The sequence below is a fragment of the Anarhichas minor genome, unplaced genomic scaffold, assembly GCF_050575085.1.
Source record: "Anarhichas minor isolate MPS153535 unplaced genomic scaffold, ASM5057508v1 ptg000136l, whole genome shotgun sequence".
NCBI classification, from domain to species: Eukaryota; Metazoa; Chordata; class Actinopteri; order Perciformes; family Anarhichadidae; genus Anarhichas; species Anarhichas minor.
In genome coordinates, this window is record NW_027466582.1 from 13,869,216 (window position 1) to 13,895,484 (window position 26,269).

The 26,269-nt window shown below is 40.5% G+C and overlaps 1 protein-coding gene across 1 annotated transcript; it reads right to left on the reverse strand.

Annotated features, from left to right (window-relative positions):
• Positions 1 to 15,372: 15,372 nt before the first annotated feature.
• On the reverse strand, positions 15,373 to 16,995 carry LOC142942131 (zinc-binding protein A33-like). Its single transcript, XM_076084333.1, has one exon. The coding sequence runs from the start codon at positions 16,993 to 16,995 to the stop codon at positions 15,601 to 15,603; it is 1,395 nt and encodes a 464-aa protein (XP_075940448.1). The 3' UTR covers positions 15,373 to 15,600.
• Between the last annotated feature and the right edge of the window lie 9,274 nt (positions 16,996 to 26,269).

Genomic DNA, 26,269 nt, shown 5'->3' on the forward strand with positions numbered 1-26,269 from the left:
ATCCTGTTTTTTTTAATATATATATGGATTTTGTTTACATTTTTATTGAATAACTCATTTTTTGTCTGTTGAAAATGTTTTTATGAAGATAGTCTTTTATATGTTATTCACAAAAACACATTTGTGAATCCTTCTGGGTGCATTGAGACTGATCTGACCCCAATGGGTCATCCTGCTGCTCTCATCTCCCTGACCTCCCCGATCTATACGTGATACACTGTGTGTGTGTGTGTGTGTGTGTGTGTGTGTGTGTGTGTATGTATGCGTATACACATTTTGCTCTTGTAACTCATTTTACCCTTAACATGCGGACTGCAGCTGATAAACAGACATATTTGAGTGTGTGTGTGTGTGCGAGCGTGCGTGCCTGCGTGTGTGTGAGAGAGACAGACAGACAGACACAGAAAAGCACTGCAGAGGAGGACATGCCAGCTCACATGGCACATGGTCCATTCTGCAGTAAGAAAGGTCAGTGAGAAGAGAAGCATTATTAGCCCAGCACCGACCTCCCTGCAGTACTGATGTGAATACACTCGGGGACAAAGACAGAGGACTGGTGGGGAGGTGATGAGAATATAATGACCATGGTTTGACATTAGAGCCGTCCACTCTGTGTCTTTAGCTCTTCTATGTGCGCAGTCTACCCTGGCTGCATTGATTGTATTTTGTCAACGAGAGGTTATCAAATACAGCAAAATAATGACTTCACCCCTGGAGCACACTGCTGTTGCATAATGAAATCGATGGCTGAATTCCATTTAGCTGCTTCAGTTTCAGGGTCCTGGGATGGTGCACACCACCGGGACACTTGAATAGATGGAGACATCTCTAATTTAATCAGTAACATGTGTTCTGCTGCTCCACCACCTCATCACTGAACGGGTAAACTGACCAACAGAGTGTGTTTAGCAGTTCTCAGCTTAAATAGGCTGACTGTGATCATAACTTACAGCATCTGAACAAAGCATTTAACAAATTAAGTAATCAAAGTAAAACAAAATACCAGATAACACAGACAGGATCTAATTGTTGTAGTAAAACTAAATACACAATTCAAAGCTGTACAAATCAACATTTATGTATAGAGATTGAGAAGACGACTGTGTTGTTATTATCACAATGACTGCACTTCCCCTCAGCTACATGGAGTGTTTTATTGTATTTTATCTCTTTGTTTTTAGGTTTGAATGAACGTGATTTACTGTTTTTGTTTGCTCTCATCGACTTAGTTTCAAGGGAGAAAAGGCAGACAAAGTCGGTAAGTATCTGGTGAACATAGTGGAGCATTTAGCAGCTTAAGAGCCACACAAGATCCCTCAGGAGTTTGAAGAGACTGAAACAGAGCTACGATATATATTGCAATATTGGACTTGCATCTATCAGGTGAACAATAACAAAACCTCTCCAGACGAATGCAAATGTTGTAAGTCAATGCTCTGTTCACAGCTTGTTTCACAAATATATTGCAACTGCTTTAAGCAACGTGCAAAGAAATATTAAGAATAGGAGAAGAATAAAGGGGACGTGATTCAAGGCAGACAACAGCCTTTTGGAAACAACCATGAGTTGTTGTCTTTTATTAGATAACATTACTCACCAATGAATAGTGTCAAAGGGACAGTATACTAAATGCAGATCAACAGATCACTTTAAGCAAATGTCTGTCATCGTGTTATGCTAATGCAGTATTATGAGGACTTTGTCTTAGCTTGTGTGGTATTAATGTGGTCTTAGCCAGCTAACAGCAGCACATTTCATTTTGAGCTTCACAAATAAACCCCCCCTCACATCTCAGCACTGATTGGACTGACATTTATCTACACCGCTATCTTAACACCGCTAATGGAGGGACTTCCACTTAATTAATCAATCACTGTGGCAAGAAATGAGCTGATGGGAAGGCTGACCTTTAGGGATTGAGATAGGAAACGGTTCTGTACACTGTTCGATACAATGTTTGGACTGACATGGATCTCCCCCTTTAAAACTAGAAATAAAATGTTCCTAGTATCCAGCTTTAGAGTGTGTGCGATATCTTTATCTTTTCCAACACGCAGCTTCTCAAAACTTTTACGCAACATGTTACGGCCTTTGAAACTAACCATTCAAGACTTTATGAGCGAACAAGATACTCAGCGACGTTGATCAGAGAGAGATAAAAGTGTTGGAGCCCTCTGTTCTTTGAAGGTTGATATGGTTTAACAGTAACCCTCTCAATACCAGAATGAAGCATTGACTGCTACACAGATTCTCTTGAAATCGCCCTCCAATGAAACACCATCAATGTCGTAGCGCATACTTGTCAGTGGAGAGGGTTAATAATTAAACCCTGTGAAGTCTTGTGAAGAAAAAGTGCTTTATTAAAGAGCGAGCAGAGCACAGTGTGAGCATGCCGACCATCAGCTGACACTGTCTGAGTTGATGGGGTGAAAACTAGTTAACTAGTTCATGATGTGTTTCTTCCAGCTATGACGGTGTTGGGTTAGGTTCAATTGGGTTGAGGATTAGAGAGTTACTGCACCCGTTTTGATAATGTAGTGGTGAAAAAGAAAAAGACTGCAAGCTGTGCAGCACTAATGAGGTGGAACACTATAGCACCACTCTCATAGAGGCCACTGCAGCGATGTTTTCCCTCTTTTTTAAAATCTCATCAACCTCATTTCTCGCGGTAGAAGGCAGCAGAAAGGCTCTGGTGAACCCACTGTACCCCACCTGTCCAGCGCTTAGCGTCAGAGAGACACAGTTAGCGACTAGCTGGGGAACAGAGGGGAACATCTAACAGCTAGAGAGGCAGATATTTCCCTCAGCAGTCAGTGGAGTGAAGCAACTGTTCATCATATCAACCTGAAAGCTGATGATACATCAAGGCTGTGTTCACAAATAGTTTCAGCTGCTACCCAAGTGGTCAAAAACATGTGTTGTTGCAGGCTAAAATTTATATATATATATATATATAAATTTATATAAATATATATTCTTTTGGAAAATAAATTTAAAGTTAGACTTGGAAATAAAAGTATCCCCATGGTCGAAATTATGAGATAGAAAGTTGAGATTCTGAGATAGCATGTTGTCTGTGTACCGACATTAAAACTATCACAACAGGTGGACAGGAGAGGGAACAGCCTGTAAAGAGGTTTTCCAACAAGTGATTGAGTTGAAAAAGATCGACAAATAATCCCAAAATGTCCACGAAGAGAAAAATTGATGCAGAGGGAAGAAAATGTAATTTAAGATGGGAAAGCGAATACATGTTTGTGCTTCAAGGAGAAAAATGGGTCTGTCTTCTGTGTTATGATGCGTATCGGTGAAGAAGGAATACTATTCACGTCGGCATTTTGACACCAGACACGGAGCTAAATTTAGCCTCCATGAAAAACATAAAATTGTCCAAGAATTAAAAGGCAGACTGCAATCACAGCAGAATATATTAACATAAGCTACAGCCCAGTGCATGCTGAAGGTATGTGAGCAGGTGAGCTCCGATCAGATACAGACTTTTACAAATGTCAGTTTGTGAAGAAACACCATCGCAGACCGAGTTCAGGAACTAGCAGCAATCTAACAACACAGCTAGCTAAGAGACGAGCAGGTACTCGTCTTCTTCATTTGCTGTTGATGAAAGCACAGACAGCACGGACACAGAGCATCTATCCACGTTTATAAGACCTGATCTCAGTGAGGAGCTCTTGGATGTAGCTGCCATGACATTATGACATTAGTGATGCAGAGAGGTGACAAAAATAGCTTTGAACAAAGTTAATGTAATAACTTGTGTTTGATATTTGTCTTTGTTATTTTCTTTAATAGTTTGATCTTTGATAGAGTAATGTGGGTTTCTTAACCCTAAATTAAAAATGATTTATGTTATAATAACAGAAATGTGCTTAAATATCATTTTACATTTATATAACTGCATGTACAATATTTTTACACTTGAATAAACAATAATCAAATGCAGAGAGAGTTATTTAACAATATGTTAGGGAGTAGTTACAGTTATACAGTCTTACAGTTACAACCGGCCCTTTGAGGGAAACCATGATGTGATGTGGCCCGGAGTGAAAATGAGTTTGACAACCCTGCTGTAGGGTTAAGACCCATGTCTTTTTAACTCACACAAAGTTTTTTGTTGTCAAAAATGTAAGTCTCTGCTTATTACTTTTCATATTGGAACGCTTCCTCCAAACATACAGCTGTTTCCCTGGCAGAGTGGTACTTCTCATGACAAGTGAGCTACATTTGTACGTGTATAATTGAAGGAGAGCCCCCTTAAAGATAATGAACAAAGTTGCCTTGTGCAGCTTTGAAACATTTGAATTTTAAATATAATTTCCCTTCCCAGTGCAAATTGGAAAGTACGACTCCTATCTTGGATCTGAATGTTTAAAGCGCCTCGCTGTTCGACCAGTTTTCAGTCTGAGCCTCTGGCTGATCTCAAGTCCTATTATAATCCCTGAACTCAAATCCCAACCTCCCTGAACAAACTACTCCTGGATGTGCCAATCCACAACGCCCAACTTGTTCAGGGCTCACCGAGATTCTTCAACCTTGGCTGCCAGCTCGGTGTATCTAAGCTCCTTCCTTCCATCTGCCACATCATCTCCCCACGGCACACAGAGCTCCGCAAAGTGCAACAGTCCACAGAGTACTGGCCCAACAAGTCAGGTCCTGAGACTCAGTATCTCAGCGAGAACGTCCGCCATGACTGCTCACACTCCTCAGTGCCTCGAGTCAATCCCCACAGCTGCTCCGACTGTGTGGACGGCTAACTTTGTTTCCTGGCAGAACATTTAGGACAGCTGGAGTGTGTCAGAACGAGTGTTGGGCCAATACTAGCCCGTGTGGCGCATTTGAATCGCAAATCAGTTCCGATGACATCAAGGTGCTTTATCTTTTACCAGATTGATAAATGGATGAATGAATGAATCATGTTTGGATGGATTTATGTCTGTTTTCCAATGCTAATAGGATCCCTAGTAGCACTAATGCTAGTACTCACAGTAAACATTGTGATGTTTTGCCAATTAAAAGATATCTAAATGTCTAAGTTGTCTGAATGATATGAACAATGTTTCAACAACATTGTAAATTAATATATTTAAATATATTTGCGTTGCCCTTTCTGCTTCGTTGTTGATGCATCTTTCTTCTTAGAAGTATCCCTCATCTTTTTTTTAAACCACATTGTCTTGCATAATTTTTAAGAAACATAACATATAAATAAAGTTTTATCTTAAGAAAACCGTCTTCACCACCAATTAACGATGCAACGACAAGAAACCCGAGAACAGACCATCCACAGGATAACATCAAATCCATTCATTATAATCATGGAGGAGCTGTGCGCTGACCTCGCTCCACATGCGTTACCCTCCTCGTTGGTGGCTGGGAGAAAAACAGGAAAGCGATCTGGTTGTCTTTGCGACAGCTGCGACAACAATAATGCCACATGGAAACACAGTGTTAATACCATGAGGGTGAGAAAACTCACTTCTGCGCGTGGTTGTAGAATCCAGATGCATGTTCAGACTGAATTATGCTGCTCGTAAAAAGCTACAAAGCGGAGCTCAATTACTGACTCAAAGACACTAAAACCAGGAAATGTGAGTACATGAAAAAGGTTAGTTGATTGAATGTATTTATTTTTAGCACCAACTGACACTACACTGATTGTTTATTTGAATACATTAATTTTGATGAGATCTCACACAAGAAGGCATGATTAGGGCTTTTTTAGGTACAAACATGAGTGAATTATGCCAACTCTCTTTAAAAGCTCTTAACTAAAACATGACTTCAAGGTCTTATAGATCTTTATAAGAATTGTGTATGTACAGTATATGTCAATATTTTAAATGTCCATTTGAGTGTTTTACTTTTGATCTTTAATATTTTCAAGAAAAACCTTAATGTTCAGTCTGCAGCTTTCAAAACATCCATTAATTTGCACTCTAAAGCAATTATAAAGGACGCTGCTATGGTGCACACACACAGTTGTACAGTATATATACAGTATACACACAATCGCACAGCAGCGAATGACTATGATGCACTTCCTTTCCAGGCCCAAAGCCATTAGTGCAGTTCTGAGCACTTTTCTTTCAATCTGGGAGGCGGTGAGTTTGAAATCTCTCTCACACTCACACACACACACACACACACACACACACACACACACACACACACACACACACACACACACACACACACACACACACACACACACACACAACCATGGGGTAAGTAGGCAGATGAGTGGGAGCCAGCAGGAGGGAAATGTCAGGACAATGTCAGGGTGTTAGCTTGGCATAGCACGGCTGGACTCGTCTCCGAATGTCTGTGAATGTCACCACTCTGGAGACCCCCCCCCCCCCACACACACACACACACACAAATAGATCTGGAACAGAGTGGACCGAGAAGAGAGGGATCTGTGTAGCCCTCCAGCAGCGGTCCCATCGGGGGAATATGGTGGACAATGAAACACTCCGTCTATAAGGTCATATCCAAATGTCACTTATTGATTTTTAAGAATAACACTAAAACGCAGGTTATGTGATGGGTATAAAAGCACAATTAAGACCCGAGTGACCTTCAGGGTTTTAGCATACTGAGTGTAATGTGCTGAAGTGTATTGTACTGGACAATTACTTGAAATTATTTCCGGACATGGTCAAGATCATTAACCTCATAGAACTACAATTAAAGATAGAGAGGGTAACCGAAATTGGAGTCACTAAATGTTTTGCTTTTGATTTAAGATACATACATTTCCAGTTGTAAAATTGTCCCGCTCAGTACACGTCATTCTTTAAAATAATTATTCTGAATTAAGCGGGTATTTAAAAAGGTGTTAAGTACTGTTTGTATGGTCATTAGTAGCCTATTCATTTCAAAAGTATGAATATTGGACGATAAACATCTGATTCTGGTAAACTTTAAAATACTGATGTTGGTATTGGCCTCTAAAAATCCTGCATCAGTCATGACTCTAAAGAAAAAGGTCCCCTTTACCTCGTGTCTCCACGTCACGGAGCACCTGCAGACGCACACAGGCTGAACAATCAAACTTCCAGTCAGGATGATTCACAACCAGTCGCTGGAAACATTAGTCCGAGATGGAAAACAAATCTTGTACATCCTTCTATCAGTCTCTCCAGTGTTTCTTTAAAAGTTGAAATTGGGAACAAAGAACAAAGTATTGAAGAGTTACTCAGGTGGACCTTAGTTCACGCTGCTGCTGCCGCTGTTGCTGTGCGTTTGCTTCTCTCCCTGTGAGATGATGGTAGTTTATTTCGATTGTCAGGCAGCTGAATCATTCATGAAAACAAAGAAAAAGTCACAGTGACTTATGACCTCTCTCTCGGAGGGAAGTAAACAATAAATACTGTCCTTGTCCCACACAAACACACAAACACATCTACACCTGCCTGGCCTTGTGGAAGCAGAACAAGATGCTGTGAAAGATAAATGAGGCGGATAAACTGGCTCTGTGCTGCTGCCCTGGTTGAAAGCCATTCAAAAAGTGCAAAACTAAGAGGGCAGATCTTCATTGATCACAATGACCCCCCAGAGAATAAACAGACAATAACTCTCCAACACGCAGAGCTACACCGCTGAAGGCGGCTCAGGCATTCAGAGGCACACACAATCCTACACGCACACACACACACGTTTGTACATCTATACTTCTCGTCAATGTGTCAGCCCAACCTTAATCTAACTGAACATCTCACTGAACCCATACCAGTGATTGGCCCATTATACAGTATCTTAGCAAGCAGCTGCAAACTCTCAAAGGGAAATATCCGGTATGTCAGAAGGTGAGTCAACACACACACACACACACACACACACACACACACACACACACACACACACACACACACACACACACACACACACACACACACACACACACACACACACACACACACACACACACACACACACACACACACACACACACACACACACTCTCTCAAAACGAGCATTGAAAAGAGTGGCCATTGATGCAATTCTTCCATGGAGATTGGTCCGCTAATGGAGCGAGGCTATTAAGTCTTGAGATGAGATGATGATAGCCAGGCGGCCCAAAAACAAGTGAAGGCATTACAGCCTCTGGATAATTTCTATATTAATGCAGCCATGATGAGTTTCTGCATTAATAGAAGACGGATGATGATTCACTCAAGGTTTTTTTTTAAGTTCAACTAAACCTGACCGGCATAGAGATTCTAAGTGCCGTTAGATCAGAAAACATGAAAATGGTGCTTCAACACATTGTGGTGTGATTTAATGGTTATTTTACAGAGAGTGAAATTATCTGAAGCACCACATGGGCTGCACAATGATGAGGCCAATTTGTGCCAATTTATGAGGCAGTATAAGCCATCTTTTAAGTAATGGTATCGCCTAAACACCGTCCTCTGGGAGTGAGCTTCTGTCTGTTAGGATCGGGTTGTGTTCAATCAGAACTAGTATACGAGACACGACCACATCAGGCTTTAAATGCTTTTCCAAGGCGGTGTGAGAAGGTGTGAGAAGCTTGCTGTCAGAAAAAAGAGTGGGAAGGTGCAATATCTGTTAAATATGGGGATAGTGGAGCACATTTGTCAGATAGTGTCATCCTCCATAGTGTTGCAATCTACTGCTCAAAAAGTGCCACAAGTGTGAATGTTTCAGTTCTAGAAATTGTCACATGAAGACCATTTTCATTTGATGTCAGAAAGGTGCCACGGTAGCTATTTGAGCCTCCGACAAGCAGTTCTGATGGAGAATACTGGTCTCTGCAAGGTTCATTTCTTAGGTCTCTCTCTTTCCATGGTGCCGAATCATTCAGACCCCTGGCTGCAGTCGAAAAGTTAAAAAAATGACATCCTACTGTCTTTTCCTAAACACTTTTCCCTAACCTCGATGGAAAACGTCATGCGGTTAAGGATCGCCGTGAAGGAGAATCCAACTGCTCTTTCACTAAACTATATATTCATGACCTAACGGCTGTTTTATTACTGCTGTAGTGAATCTACAATGTTCCGAAGATAGACCACACAATATGCATCTCTCACTCCCCCCCGTGCATCCTCACTATGTTGTTTCATGCAGGCTGAATAAACAGGAGCGATACTGCAGGTCCTTCCTTCCTGGTGCTGTCAAACTTTACAGTCAACACTGCTCCCAGTAGAGTCTCACATACCAAAATTGACAATTCACTCCTGCAACATCAATTTAACTGTCCAACATCAAGAGAAGTCCACCTGCTCTTATCATGGCTGCTACTAGGAGCATTTATATTCGACCGCAGCGATCGTCTCCGTCTCTCTCCAAGGTGCTGAAAAGGGAAACTCCAGTCATTGACTTTATGGACAATTATTCACCATAGACTACAACTGCTGGTCAACAACAACAACAAAAAAACGAGTAAATGTAAGTGTTGGTATTACCAAATATTGTCCCAAATTATCTTTTCATGTATTTTCACAATGTAACGTTTTGTCTATACATTTCGCTATATGGTATATAGAGTAGTGAATAACTTAGTTATACAACAGTGAGACAGAAACAAACATCATTTTGCATCAACGTAAATTGAAAAAAGTCCAAACTGTGCTGCATCATCTGCCATTTTTGGTGCCGCTTTCAAACCTGCTCACTTTGTTTTTTGTCTGCATGAAATGCATTTACAAGCTGGACAGTAAACACACTCATCGTATATAATGCATGGAGGGATAGGATCAGGCTGCTCAGTATCCAGGCAGCCTGAAGCTACAATGCAAAATGTATCTTAATACAGGTTTCAGTGTACGTATAATTCATTGTTCTGCTTGTGTCTGCAAATTGACGTTGTGCACGTCCTGGGCCATGTATTTTTAGTCGGTAAACAAGGGAGTTGATTCCTTAAACCCGGGTCTGCAACATTGTTCTTGCATTTAATGCCAACATCATTACTGCCAGAACCGCCAAACCTGCGTACACAGAATATGTTAACCAGACTTAAATTAGAACAGTGGATCTGTCAGCACACCACAAGCTTTGCTCACTGTCACGAAGCTAAAGAAGAACTATGGGTATGCATATTAAAAACTCCTGTTCGTAGTATGGTATATAGGGGTACATCATGGGTTATTATTTAGATGAGAAGACTACACACACCACCCTCTCCATCTCATTAGTGATTTCCATTCAAACAGTCTCCACTCCAATTAACCAGCCCTCAAAAGTTCACCCGCCTCTCGCCGCTATTGATTGAACAGTCAGTTAACTAGACAGAGGAGGAAGGAATGAGGGGAGACAGGGACCTCTCCCTCTGTGTAAGTATATTTTAAGACATTAAAGCACTAAAGCAGGCTAAGAATAAACCTTCACAGTTGCTTCCATTTCATCTTAAACAATGACCTCTCTAAGAGTGTGAATTTGAGAGTGGATCATGTTGTTTTTCTCTGAACTATAAACTAAGATAGGAGATGCATTATGAAACAAAACAGGGAAGAGGAAAACTAAATAACGAAACAACCTTGGGATATAAAACTGAACTAAAATGCAACACAATAGCTGAGATGCATATTATAAATGTATACTTAACATCAATTGAAAAACAGACTAGTTCTAAACCTGTGTGAATGCTCAAAAACATACACACACAATAAAGAGACTCGGTTGAACAACTGAGTCTTAAAAGCTTTAAAGTCTCAAAAAGCAAACGTGGTAAAGCTTGCTCGTGTTTGTTTTGTTGTTAATGAATGTTTTATGGGATCTGGAGACTTAAGGTAAAGCTACCTGATCCTTACAATTACAAAACAGAAAATTGCCAATAAGTCTGTAAAGTATATAATGTTCCTTCTCTACTGTACTCCCCAAAGCAGCATTCTCTGTGTCTATTAACAAGAACGCACTGTTCTGTTGTACCTGTGGCTGCAAATTGAATTTCACACGAGGTTACAGCAATTGATTGCAGATTGCATCAAGCTCAACCATGACATAGTTTTCTCCTTGTGTGTGTGCGTGTGTGTGTGTGTGTGTGTGTGTGTTTGCACGGACTGTAAAACAACAATGGTTTTGAAGAGGTGGCACTATACTTTCTGGTGTAGTCTTTTGGTTGTAGGCTGAAAGATCCTAAGTTACCAGGATACTAGACTCATTCTTTGCAGGCATTACATGCACAGCGGTGCCGTGATAATATTTGCAGGATGATGCTTCTCCCACATTCTCTGCTCAGTATGTGCCGACTCAAAGTGCTCGTCTCAGCTAGCGGGTTCAGTCTCAGCAACAAGCATTACAGAGGTGGATGTTGGGGGTGGAAAGGATCCTTTGAAATGTCTGAAGCAGCGACATTAGCGAGTACAAGTTAGCAACATATGGATTGAATTTGAGCAGGAAGGCCTTTATACACCAAATGAGTGCGGTGCAGCGATAGCTCCCTGTCACAGCCTGGTATATATAAGAGATCCTGCCAGAACTCATTTCCTGTAAAGCACACTTAAGATCATATCAGAGGAAACAACTCCACCGCTATTACCTTAAAGAGGCAACACTGCCAGATTCTCCCAGAGAAAGCCAACATGCTTATTCTTTTCAACAAAAACTGTTGATGCATTTTTAATAATGCAGGAGAGATGCCACAATCCTGGCATGTTTCCCTGCTACCCTTCTTGTACACCGTTCTGTTTTCATGCATTTGCTCTTTCTTGGTGTTGCCTTATTAGTTATGTTTCTATTTATGTTAGGGAAGCTGTAGCGTATCTACTAAATATAATGGATAAAGGTGGCGATATTCTACATTTTTTTCTATATTTCTGTAAATTTGACTGTCCCAAAAATGTCCCAAAATTTTGTGAGTTCAAATGTGTTCTTGTTACATTTCCCGGCAATACAAATGAGAGATGAGATATCTCCATATTCGCCTTGAAAGTGCAGTCTTTATGCATCGTGTAGTCCTCCCAGTTTTGAAGCGAGGGCCATTTGAATATTCAACAGCAGCTCCAAAGTAGAAAACCCCTCATTTTGCACTCCAAGATATGGACACAACTAGTAATTTGGCAGCATTAATTAGGCACCGAGACTCACTGTGTGTGTGATTGCATGTGCATGTTTGTTTGAGAGAAGACGGAAAGAAAAAGCGGAGAGCAGCTGCAGAGGCTGAAAGTTAAGTGTGAGTCATAGATTAGTCTAGCTTTAATTAATGATATTGGCCGGGGGGCTGTCACATTCAGACATCACACGGCCAGAGAAGAAGTAAAACACTCCGAAAATGAGCCAAAATGTGAAGATAAAATACTTTTCTAACCTTTATCCAACACCATCTCCTTTTTCAATCAGGCTAAAGTATTATGAAATAATGTTTGACATTACAGAATGGAGACAAACGTATCTGAATATGATCAATGACAAGAGCAATAACAACTAGAAAATGCATTTCCTGCTGAAAATGCGTTGGAATGCTGAAAGCTGAAATGAATTGTAAAAAAATTGCTGAAAATTAAGAAATGGGAGACTACCCGTCTGGAAAATGTTGAAGCCCGAAAGCATTTAAACTGCACTGCTGAAAACCCTTCTAGTTGAAATGTCTAACTATGGTGTCTGTAGCTGAAAGTATGAGGAAGAAGAAGGCTTTGAAAGTTGAAGAAGTTTAACAGGATTTGAAGATTTTCTCCATAGAGATCCCATTCAAAAGGAAATTGCGAATAGCTTAATAATTCAAAAAGTTTAAAGATTACAAATATGAAGAGATATCACCCCTCTCCTGAAAGAGCTAAACATGTTGATATTCGACCGGTTTCTGTAGCTTAAAAAATTTTCAGCAGTAGTGATATTTGTAGTAGTAGTAGTAGTAGTAGAAGTTGTAGATGTAGTATTAGTATTATTTGTAGTAGTAGTATTAGTAATTAAAAGAAGTAGTAGAAGTAGTAGTATCAGTAGTCGTAGTAATAGCTGTAGTAGTTGTTGTAGTATTTAATTTAACAGTAGTGGCAGTAGTAGTAATAGTAATGGCAGTATTTGAAGTAGCAGTAATAGCAGTCGTACTAATAGCTGTAGTAGTATTAGTACTGGTAGTAGCATGAATAGCAGTAGTAGTCGTATGTTGTAGCATAAGTAATAGTAGTAGTGGTAGTAATAGCAGTAGTGGTAGTAGTAATAGTAGCAACAGCAAAAGTTGTAGTAGAAGTAGTAGTAGTAGTAGTAGTAATTAGGGCTGCAACTAACAATTACTTTAATAATCGATTAATCTGGCGATTCTTTTTTCGATTAATCGATGAATCGGATAAAAAAACAAAAAAGCATTAATTTCCAACCCTTTATTCAAAAACAGAACGGTGCAAATTCACAGTGCAAAACATCTTCAGAAAGTGCACAAACAGGTTGATCCTTAAACATCCCTGAGCTGTAATAATAAAGTAATAAGTAATAATAAAAAATAAAAAAATGGACTAACACAAAAAACATACACATGTATGCTTTACATCTGCCAAATATATAGGCTTTTTAAAATAAAGTGCACAAAAAGATGTATATTTTTGTTTAAAGGGAACCTGAGCTGTCAGAACAATAAATCATTTATAAAAACGTCAGAACTTGTTCTCTACACTACACACACACACTCACTCTCTCTCACTCCCTTTGTTCAGACACTTTGCATTGCAATGCAAAAATGTGAGCATGTCCACATGCTCCTGGCTCAGGCTCGCTCTTTTCTTGGAGGCTATGTTTCCTGCTGCAGAAAACAGCAGCTCAGATGGTGTTGATGTGGCAGGGATACATAGGTAAGACTTGGCTAGCCTGGCCAACATGGGATATCTGTCATTGTTAGCTCCGCTCTGCTCTGCTCCGCGTTCAACAACTTTTTTTTTTATACTCAAACATCTCCCCGACTTGAGTGGCGTAATAGTCACGCGACACAACGAATCGATAATGAAATTCGTTGCCAACTCTTTCAATAATCGAATTTTATCAATTTTATCGATTCGTTGTTGCAGCCCTAGTAGTAATACTATAAATATTAGCAGCAGTAGTAGTAGTTATCGCAGTATTAGTAAGAGCATTAATTATTTCAACAAAAAAGCCAAATTTTGAGCTTAATGTTTAAATACAGTTAATCCATGGGGCTTTCATTTTGAAAGGGTGGGGCTGGGTGGGAGAGAGAGGAAGAGAGGAGACAGAATCTGAATGTATGAAACACACAAACAGAGGTTATTAAATTACTTCATCACAAGCATTCCAGTTAGAATTCAGTCTGTGGGGCTTTTATTTTGAAATGGTGGGGCTGGGTGGGGGAGAAGAGACATAATCATAATGTTTGACACACATAAACAGAGGTTAAATGACAGGCTTCATCACACGCATTTCAGTTAGAAAATGTGGCTTCACTGGCGATCTAGAAATGGGGTACCGTGCTCTGTGCAAGATTTTTTTGAAGTAAGATTTAACATTGGTCTCTATGGAGCAGAAAGTTGGTTTTCCTCTCAATTAAAGGCTTCTGTGCCAAATGTGTAAATCTGTGGGATTCCACAGTCATTTGTCTACGACAAGGACAAGATTAGCTACTTCTACATCCATAAATTATGCATGAAGAGTGAAAATTGTGGACTCGGTGGCAAAAGACAAATATTTTTCACAAGAATCTCAAGCTGCTCTTCACTCTAGCGGTGACATCACGCACTCTAAGCTGCGCAATACACACCCATTATAAAGTCAGAAAAGGACTGAAAAAATCTAAAGTTAAAATGAGAGAGTTCAAAAAGTGTAAAAGATATCAAAAAGTTTTCTCAACATTTGAAAGTTGAAATGGTGTCTGTAGCTGAAAGTATGAGGAAGTAGAAGGATTTGAAATTTGAAAAAGTTTAAGAGGATTTGAAAATGTTCTCCATAGACATCCCATTCAAAGAAAAGTTGCAAAAAGCTTAATAATTCAAAAAGTTTAAAGATTACAAATATGAAGAGACATTGCACACCTCTCCTAAAAGAGCTGAACATTTTGATATTTGAATGGTTTCTGTAGCTTAAAAAATGTGGAAGGAGAAGAGTTGCAAAAACTGTACGGAAGAAATAGAATAAGAAAAAAAGTATAAAGATTTGAACAATACTTGGAATGCTGAAGCAGCATTCCAACAATTAAACCCGATGGATTATACACAGTGTGCTTTGTAACACAAAGGCAGTTTTACTGCCTTTGTGTTACAAAGCACACTGAACTCAAGTTTTAAATGACACAGTATCGATAAAAATAAGTTCATCCTTGAGTCCAAGTGGATGTTTGTGTCAGAGTTAAAGAAGTTCCCTCCAGACGTCCCTCATACATCACATTGATGAGAATGGAGCGGACGAACATCATGAAAACAAGATGACAACTTGAAGCCTCTGGTCTCGGCTGTCGAGGACTAGAACGGCTAAACAAAGCACAACATGAGGACCTAAGTGATATATTTATATATGAAAAGGTAGAGAATAGAAACAAACAGCTGATTGTCAAACTAAATAACAACAAAAACAATAATAAAAGAATAACTGAAATAGTAAAGATATATTTAGAAGAATGAGACATCAGGAGGACAGGTGCAGCTTTAAGGCTTTAAAACATGAACATCATGAATATATTTATGATCTTTATTTCTTACTGCTCTGTTCCACTCTCACACAGACCTTCATTGGTAATATATTCAGTTTATCAGCACTGATAATGAATGGAAACATCCTCTCAGTGAAAGTGTGTGTGTAGGTGTGTATGTGTGCGTTAGTATCAGGATCAGAGAACGACAGCTTTCCTCTGTTCCAGTCCATATTCACTCTGATCCTCTGGAACTTCTTCTGCACGTTGAGAACAGTGGATGGACCTGGTAGTGACCGTGCTGAGTATTTACCTTCATTGAACCCCATTCTCCATAATCCAGACTGTATGTCTCCCTTCCTCTGGGCAGACTCTGCTAACACACCCAGTCTCCAGACTGTACTGTATCCAACCTGGACATCCCAGCTGTGAGTCCCTGAGTTAAATCCCTCGGAGCCCAGAACAGACCAGTAGTTATCAAACCTCTGTGGATTATCAGGAAGCTGCTGTCTCTCTCCTCGTCTCACACTGGTCAGATCTTCAGACAGGATGAGGTTTGGATGAGCAGTGTTTGGGTCCAGAATCACAGGAGTGTAGGAGACCATGTCCTTCATCTTGTTCCAGATGTTGAAGGTCAGGTTGCCCAGGTGTTTGGCCTCGTCTATCAGAGCTCCTGAGAGCAGCTGTGGATACTCCAGCAGGGGGCGCTGCTGGACTCTTTCCACTGCAGCCTTGTAGTTGTTCAGGAATGAGACGTCTTCAGCTCTCAGCTCGTCCTCGGTGGCTCTGACTGTATCTGAAAGAGCTGCTATCTCTCTGCTCAGAGCCTCCATCTTCTCCTTCATCATCCGACTCTTCTGCTCCTCTTCCTCCCTCAGTGCAGCCATCCTGGTCTCCGCTTCCTTATCTAGAAACTGGTGAAGCTTCTTAAACTGCTCCTTAATCTGCATCTCTGTGCGTCGGGCCTGGACCTTCATGTGTTCTGCTGTTTGATCAGACTTCACTTTAGCTTCTTCAAAAACCTTTAACTTCTCCTTTAAGGGCTCCAGAGTGTCCTGAAGGTTCTTCTTGTGTTGTCGAGCAGCTTCATCGATGGGTCTGAATCTGTGGTCGCTGTATTTTTCTGAATCTCTGCAGACGACACACACTGGCTGCTGATGGTCCATACAGAAGAGTTTGAGTTTCTCAGAGTGCAGACTGCAGAGAGGCTCTGAAGCTCTCTGATCTCTCTCCAGTAAGAAACTCTCACACAGGTTCTTTAACACCAGGTTAAAAGGTGGATGTTTCCTAGAAGATATTCTATTACAAACTGGACACTCCTGAGTTGGTTTCTCTCTCCACCAGCTCTTCAGACAGTCTTTACAGAAGCTGTGGCTACATGACAGAATAACAGGATCTCTATAGACTTCATGACAGACTGGACAGCAGAGATCCTCCTCTATTCTGGAAGCCATTTTGTCTCCGAGTGAAGCTGAAAACACAAAGTACATCAGTCATGGCTCCCCTCCCTCCTCTACTAACTTCACTGTTTTTAGTCAAACTCACATTCAGTGTGTGGAGCGTCAGCAGGTTGAAGCAGCAGTGTTGTTTTCCTCTTTTCTCTCCTGTAGCTGAACTCACTCAGATGAAGTTATTAGTTTGTTCTGAAGGTGAATCTGATCATTGTTTTCAGTCTGCGTGTCTCTCTTTAGTGAGGGAGAAAGACAAACTGTTTCCTGGTTTGTCTCAGGTGAGTCAGGTGAGGGGTGGAGCTTTGTCACGCCTCCTCTGATGAATGTTGTTGCTTCACATGCAACACTGAGTCTCCCAAAGTACTGATGCATTGCTGGATATGTAGACTGATAGAGTGCAGCAGGCTGTTGTAACAGTTATCTTTGTGTTCAAAGGTAGTCTGAACGTAGGTAGAATGTAGTGGAGGAGTTCAATATAATTTAGTAAACTCCTGAGAGTATTGTTTGAATGAGGAACCATGGAACATCAAGGGAAAGGAGTAACGTGGAATATTGTTGGAGGAGGGTATGTGCAGTAAGGAATGATGTATGTAAGGGATCACAAGGAATGTGTCACATGTAATAACTAGAAAATGCATTTCCTGCTGAAAATGCATTGGAATGCTGAAAGCTGAAATTAATTGTAAAACAATTGCTGAAAATGAAGAAATGGGAGACTACCCGTTTGAAAAATGTTGAAGCCCGAAAGCATTTTAACTGCACTGCTGAAAACCCTTCTAGTTGAAATGTCTAACTATGGTGTCTGTAGCTGAAAGCATGAGGAAGAAGAAGGCTTTGAAAGTTGAAGAAGTTTAACAGGATTTTCTCCATAGAGATCCCATTCAAAAGAAAATTGCAAATAGCTTAATAATTCAAAAAGGACATGCCGGCTATGAAGAGTCATAGCCGGCATGTCCTTAAAGAGCTGAACATTTTGATAGTAGCTTAAAAAATGTGGAAGGAGATAAGTGCCAAAATACATACGGAAGAAATTGTTGGAAGAATAAAGATTTGAAGAACAATAGTTGGAATGCTTAACAGCATTCCAAAAATAAGAGTGTTCTTTGGCAAGTGCAGTGCAAAATCAAGATTAAAGAATACACAAATAACTGATTTGTGGGGTTATCTCATCTTCTGAAACAGAGTTGGAAAACGTTTGAGAACCGAAGCATCTCAATATGTTTTCCATCCTCTGTCTCCTGTGTCTCTGAGTGTAGTTGAAGTCAGGCTTGAAGAGGAGTTTATTCCTCCGCCCACATCGAATCAACCGCAACACAATATCCTCCTCCTCCCCCTCCCCCTCCTCTTCCTCTTCCTCCTTCCTCTTTTGTAAGGAGGGAAGACAGGTTGCAAATGAATCACTCAGCATGTCAAGCACTAGACACACATACTCTCTCTCTATACATCTGATTCAGATGACACATTCTCCAGTTTCTCTCCGATCGGCATGCAGCACGATATCAGCAATTACTGTTGGGGAGTCGGAATAGATGGAGGAGAGTCAGCAAGAGGGGAAGAGGGGAAGAGAGGCTTCAAGGCGGCAATCACTCTCGACTAAAGAGAAGTTGGTTTGTTAAGAGGAAGAACAGATGGAGGGAGACGAGCGACAAGTGTCAATGTACCGTGCACCCATACTTGTGTCAGACGTGAAGGATTTTAGTTTATTTCCATGTTATGTGCAGTAAATGTCAAATACTGTGCATTCTTGTCAACAGCCCATCAGATTGATTTTGCGGTATTGAGGGGGTGGAGGAAGTCATTGGCTTTGATGACAGGAGGTAGGCTTACATCCAGTTTTTAAATCTCCATGTTCTCTACGAGCCAACATGCTGGCTTTTAAACAGACCTTCCTTTCCCTGGTTATGTCCCTCTCCAACAACATCATGTTCCAGCCAACATCATGCTGAATCATCAAATCATCAAAATGCCATTGCCCTATAACCTTAAAATCCCACTCAGCGCCCTGCTTCCAGTAAAAGAGGAACATTGAATCAAAGAAAACAAATGAAAGCAAAGTACAAAAACACATGTACCAGCTGATCTAACCTTTGATTGCTTCCAAAGGAATCTACATTTCTAAAATCAATTCTAAGATTGAGCCATGAGATATTTGACATTTTGGACCAGTTTCAGGCCAAAAGAGACTTTCAGGGAATGAAATGAAATTAGATTGCAAATGGCTTCATCCATTTCAGGACAAGATATAAATGACCTGATCATTGATGTCTCAGAGCTGGTGGAATCAGGACTGGACGAGAGTCAAGACTGGAAGTAGTTTGGCAATATGGTCATGAATTTTGGCCAAAAACAGCAATCATTATTTTTAGTAAGTTACACATCCCTGAGTGACATTTAAACAGCGGGGAAACAGTACTACACCATCATACTCAAATACTGTTTACAAATACCACAGTACAACTGATTCAAGATCAATTTCATGTACATTCTGTTGCCATATTATTGGGTACACAACAGCCATGTCAATAAACCCAACCTTTGTGAAGGTTTACGTTTGTTTTTTTGTGTAAACTGTTTTAAAGAATTTCATTGTTGCTCTTGTAAACAGGTACATTTAGTAGCTTTTATGGAGCTTTCAATCATATCACAAATCAAGAACTCTTCCATTCAACAGAGCCATCATTAACATTGGTAACGCCTGTGCGTTCTTCTGTCTATGAACTAGCAGATATTGGCAGTCTTGGTCGACCCCTAAGTTTCCCCATCTAAAAGTGGGTTTCTATCATTTCCAAGCACACGTTTTTGTCCTTTCTGTCAACCCTTTCCAAAGCGTCCCCGTGTTTTCTCTCTCACACACCATCAGACCCTTTCCCCAGACAATACGACATGTATAAATATCAATGCAGAGACATTCACTACTGATATTCAGTTGACTGACGTTGAATCTATTTATCCCCGCATTTATTTCCTCATGAGTATGTCTGTTGCATTTCTTTCATTTTCGTAAGAGGGTACAGAGTCTTCACAGCCATTTGTTTTACGCACAGATGCAGACACACTCGCACAGAGTTTTATGACGGCGCTCAGCGGAGCACCTCCATTACACACATTCATCCAAGTGACAGTAATGCAGCAATGAAAATAATAAAAAAAAAGACAGGAAGAGGGCACAAACCACCAGATGACCAGTGCACACATACACACATACGTACGTACACACACAGGCTTATCTCTCAGATGAATATAATAAAGCTATGTTTGCTGAATTCCAGGAAATATTTTGTGATGAAGTGCTGTAATAAACCTTTTTACTACACTTCCTGATACCCCTGATTGAGTTAGGGATTTCTTACATTTCCCAGAATGCTCTTGTCACCTCCAGAGAAGGGTTATGAACCTATGAACACAAGAGCATGTTGTTGATCACGACTTCCCCCATTATGTCTGCAGACACGCTCGCTGCCCTGTGTACTTACAGCGGTGCTGTTCAGCCTAAGTAAGTACATTCTTTTGATTGTACTTGTTTTTCGATTACCGTGTGTAAGTCACCGAATCCAACCTTATATGTTGCTGTTTTTAATTACAATTCCCCTCCCATTTTATTTTGAAAGTGCCTTCAGAAATCAGGCTACAACAGTCTATAAAAGCTGTATCTTTCCAATACTAGTATCTGTGTGACCCCCTCAGTACACACAATACATTACAAAAACAAAAACAAAAACCTTTCTGCAGTGTATTAAAAGTGTGATGTTATCTGCAAAAATACATTTTTCTTATAGCAGCTCTAAGACAGGGCACAGCATGTCCATGGCATTTTACACTTTTCTGACTTCTTCCTTACTGATAGCTCTTCTACCCTTCCTCCCTTCCTTCTTCTACGTCACTCCATCTCCGGACAGGGTTAATAACACCATGGTTCACAGTCAGCCTGCATGCACCGTTATTTCAGCCCAACATTGTTGACTAAGAATGGCAGCGAGCTCGGTAGCGACAGCAACAAACTTGTGGACTGCCGAGTGCCGTCTCTCACAAGTGTAAGCTCCGCCCTCTGTGAAACATGAAAATCAGAGGAAAAGGAAACAAGCGCGACAGTAACAGTTAATGACACCACGACACAGTAAAGACTTGCAAGGAGCTGAAATTAAACTAAACTCCCACATGACTGCATCGATGCAGAGTTGTTTACGTCCGCATTGCGATGCATCTTAGAATCGAGCTATTTCCACACCTCTAGTGTAAACTCCATCTGTCTACATCCATCAGTCCATCCATTTGAATATCCATCAATGACAGAACGCAGATGGATGGATGGTTGGACGGATGAAGACCTTTACGGATGCATCCATGATATGGATGGAAATACAGATAGATCCACGAACAGTAACCATCTTTAGTATGTAGATAGAATTGTTTCCTTAATTGCATTCCAACAGACTTTTCCGAGCCAGTGTTGCAACTAATCCTCTTTCTGTTACAATTAATCCCACCAATGGGACCAGTGTGAACATTTCATTTCCACCGCTATAGGTGCAACGGTACAGAAACGTGATGTCCTCGGAGCAAACTTCAGGTGTCGATTTGAAGCAGAGATTTGTATTTTGCTTGTATAAAAACAGGATTAATCCAGCTCAAATATTTGTAAATCATTTAGCCTCAACCAAAATGTGTCGTGCCCCGCTCTCCCCTACATGATGGGTTTGGAGATATTTGGTCATAAAACCAAAGGATTGGAATTTTGACCCTAATGATGGCACGGGACAAAAAAAGTTAAAAGATCAAGTTAATACAATTCATCCTGACGGGAACATGAATCTCTGAACCAAATCGAATGGAAATCCATTAAATAACATTTAGACATTTAATTCAAGGCCACACATTTCAACCTCATGGTGGCGCTAGAGGGAAAGTCAGGTGATAACTTAAGAAATAAGGATATCCCCCCCTCCCCCCTTATATGTGTATATATTTAAAGGGATATTTGTGTATTTATGTGTAGATTGGAATACATCCCATATTACTTCCTAACCTCAATCGATACCCCTCACTCACCCATTATCCGGATCACACATGAGATGGACAGACACGGACACCCACACACACCCACCCACGCACACATCCATCTATATACAATTAGCTGGACCTCTGCTTCTCACTCATCCGTCTAAACCTGTTGTAATTCCTCAGTTTGCTTTTGTCCCCGTCTTACTTTGTATAATGTATTGGGTCATATATGTGTTCATGTACTTAAATAATAAAATAAGGATTCTTCCTCTGGTGACCGTGAATACAAGATGCCATCCATATTTGCACTGTGAATGTCCAATTATGAGTATTGAATGTCATTCCAAAATGACAGCTGTTGAAACACGCTCTAACAGCGTTACAACAATTTACTGTTTATTTAGTCACAACAGACACACATTTCACTGTAGTGTGATTAAGTTTGTCTGTTCTTACAATGTGCTTCAACACACACAGAAACTGACTTTGTACAATCAATGCTGGCGGCAAGAGAATAATTTACACTTCATGGATCAACTTTATTCCCCATATCTCAGTGTTCTCTCTCTCTTCCAGGCATGGCTGTTTTGTTTGAGATTAGTTCTTCTGGGAGCTTATTGATAGAAAACTGTTGAGTGAGCACAAAAACAAACTCACGCCGCAATCAAGCTGACAGTCAGGATTGAAGAGTGTGCACGGACAAAACGCAAGCACAATATCCTGATTTGTTTTTGTTTCAGTTGTAATTTTGCCTGCAAGGGATACACACTGCTATAATAAGAAACGTGCATCAGTGCTTTAAATCGTTAACAAGCACAAAGCACCCCTGCAACGGTGAAGTTGATATTTTAGTAGACTTTGAAGGTGCTTTGACACCCCAGCCTAAAACAAACTGCTTCATTTGGTCAATGTGTTTGGTTCATTTGGGTTTGTGCGAAAGCTCTTAACTCATAAAAGAAATGCTGACAAGACGACCAACCACAGAATTGTTCGATGAGATGTGATTTTAGTATGATTTCAAAAACGATACTACTATTAAATCGATCTGAGATACGACGTGATCTGATAATAAGCAGCGCATGTGATTATCTGAAGAGCTTGATAACCATGTATGTAAAAGGCTGATCAATACGGCAGTCGAATGCAGTAGAAACGGTGATGTGTAGTGCATGTATCCTCTCTGTACTTTGGCAGTTCATTAAGTCCAATAAAAAAATACCCACGTTAATCCTCACCTTATTATCGCTGTACAAGACGTCTCTTTTTTTTTTTTTACCCGGTCTCCACATAATAATTGGTAATTTCTCCGTGAGCTCTTTGAGACAACCACAGAAAATGAATAAACTCATAAGAAGCAGACTCGCTGTCAGTCACTGAGATTTGTTTTTCCCCATGTGGGTCCATGTGTAGCGCTGCTGATACAGGATGATGTGTGACAGTGTGAACGCAAGCCCAACCAAAACTAAAAATCAACAATTAAAATGTTTTCCCTTCGTCCGAACCAAATGAACTCAGCTACAGAGCCTTTGGATTTAACCCCTGTGGATGGATACACACCCACTTGAGATGATCAATACTTTGATCACAGGACAGAGACGGATCGTCTCCATACATTTAGAAACCACAGAGTCACTGGTCAGTGTTAAGTGCTATATAAAATTGCTGCCGTTGATAGATGATTTAGTTTCTACAGCGACCGCCATTACAGCTTCATCTATCATGGTGGACTGGTTTGCTCTTGTAGGGCTCATTACTTGCTATAACACACACACACACACAGACACACACACACAGAGAGACACACACACACGAAATGGTTGCTTCAGAAATACTCAGCACTCTGGAGAGCAGAGGACATGCTGTCTTATGACTTAATGGTATGAAACACTTCATTCTGAAAGATTGAATAAGTGGGAGTAATACTTTTATGTGGTGTGTGTGTGTGTTCATTGCATGCGCCCCGCCCCCACACACTCCGCTCCACCACCACACACACACACACACACCTCCAACATTTCTTTCCCGTTGCTCACCCAAGAGGATGGAATTCTGACAACCCAGAGTGCATAGCAAAAACAAACGTCAAGCGTCGCCAGCCAGCAGTAACAGCCAGAGCATCACTGTGTGTGTGTGTGTGAGTGTGAGTGTGTGTGTGTGTGTTTGTATGACCACGCTCAGATGTGTGTATGACGCAGGCTGTCTGTGGCTTGCATGGCCCAGCGGCTCGTTGTTTAGTTGGTTTTTCTGTGGCGCTCTCATGACATGCCAGTTTGTAACAAGCAGAAGACAGGCAGGATGAAGCTACACTGACAGCGTGACCTGCAGAAATACACACATCGACTATCCTCTCGCAAACACATCTCATACTTACAAGAAACACAAAGACAGTGTGCTGGTTCATGAACTTGATTTGTAAACTTTGCATGATTGAAAAGACAGAGGCTTATTGGCAATCTTTTAGTGAATTCACTTCATAGACAAAGGACGGGAAGTATCTGAAAGTCTGGATCACAGAAGTAAAAACCTCATTCGTATTCTTTAGGTGTCCCTGAGTCAGGATGGCTGCAAGGTTCGTCCGACTTAGATTAATGAACACTGTCAAATAATTCAACCCCGTCTCCGACAAATTAAATTCGTATGCAAATATTCTGCAGTACATATTTACATTCTGTGTCAATGACCAGTACTGTGAAGTTCAGTAAAAAGGTCTTTGGATGGGTGTGTCAGGAGTTTATCTCTGATACTATTGTTGTGCCAAGAAGGAGAAGTCACTCTCCTATGCAAATTGCCTTTATTATAATCATTATGACTATATATTCTTGACTATGGAAACAGCAGTTGTCAAGAAAAAGCCTAACCAATTAACGACCGGAATATAACATTGACATCACAGTTGGCATTGGTCGCCAGACGTGCTTCTGCACTCAGCTCACCCCTCGTTGGACTGACACATCTCTCACACACACACACACACACACACACACACACACACAGTTCACTAAAGTGCCCGCAGTGATGGTTTTAAGAAATGTAAATCATTGTTTCACTGCTTTTTTTTTCAGTTGAACATAAAAATAAAAGATAAGTAGCAAACTAGTGCAAAATAACATGACGCTTCAGTTGTTTTGGTCTTCATCCGAACCTCAAAGATATTTTGTATAAATTATAATCCTTAAGAATTCTGTTGCTGTTTGACATCCGTGGTTGCTGGTGGTAAAGGTAACTGTGTCTTAATAATAAGTTCTGTTTGAAATGACACTGGAGATGGTAAAATCTTATTGAGAGGCGGTCAACAATGCAACGATTGTGTATGTTTCTACTACATCTACTACCTGTAATAATTTCATCAACACCGTGGTCCGACGGTAATGCACTCATGATCAAAAATATGTTTTCCACAGATGTGAAAAGCTCTCATGCATCATGTCCAGTATGTGCATGCATTGTTTCCTGTGACTTCAAAGTGGGAGGTTACGCAATTTGAATCCTGGGAGGGAAAGATTGACTCTGCCAAACTGTGAAATATTTGACTATATGCACCTATGTTTTGTTATGGACTTCTACAGTACTGTATTAAGCTGTTATGTCTGCAAAAGTTTAGTTTGTATGGAACATGCTTTCGCTGTTTGTGCAGAGGATTCATATTTTGCAATTAACCAGATTTGCAGCTGTTTCAGACGACATTTACATTTTTCATATATAAACTGAGTTTTCTTAACCTTAAAGTGTTTTTTGTACGCAGAATGGCAGTCATACTCTACCGTAAGCGTACTTTCGCTGTCATGCCCCCTGCCACTGCTACATAACACTCCAGCTGTGAAACCAAAATGTTAAAATGTTAAAATGCCAAATGCAAATGAAAGGCTGATAAACTGCAAGTGTCCTACAACATTAAGGAGGACACGATATGGAAATATCAGAGAGCGGGGTAGTGATGTAAGATTCTGTAATCTTATCTTCAAGAAACACTATAACTCTAGGGTGCTTAGTGTTACTATTTAGTTGTTCTTTTAGTTGCAGTATTCAAGCGTCCTCTGAGCACTGTTTGTTTTTCAATATATATATAATTTAGTAAACTTAAATCTAAATCTTCCTCAGGCTTTTACCTTGTGTTGACTCCAGTGGGATGAGCTTTTGAAGCCATTTCGTTCTCTTCCCAGAGGAAAGTGAGGCTCACATCGTGTCCTCCACCTGTGGCCCGGAGATTATTTCCGAATGAGGTATTCAGTTCAGTCAGAGTCGGGGTTTTCATTAGCTCCTTGTACACTGGCTTCTTTTC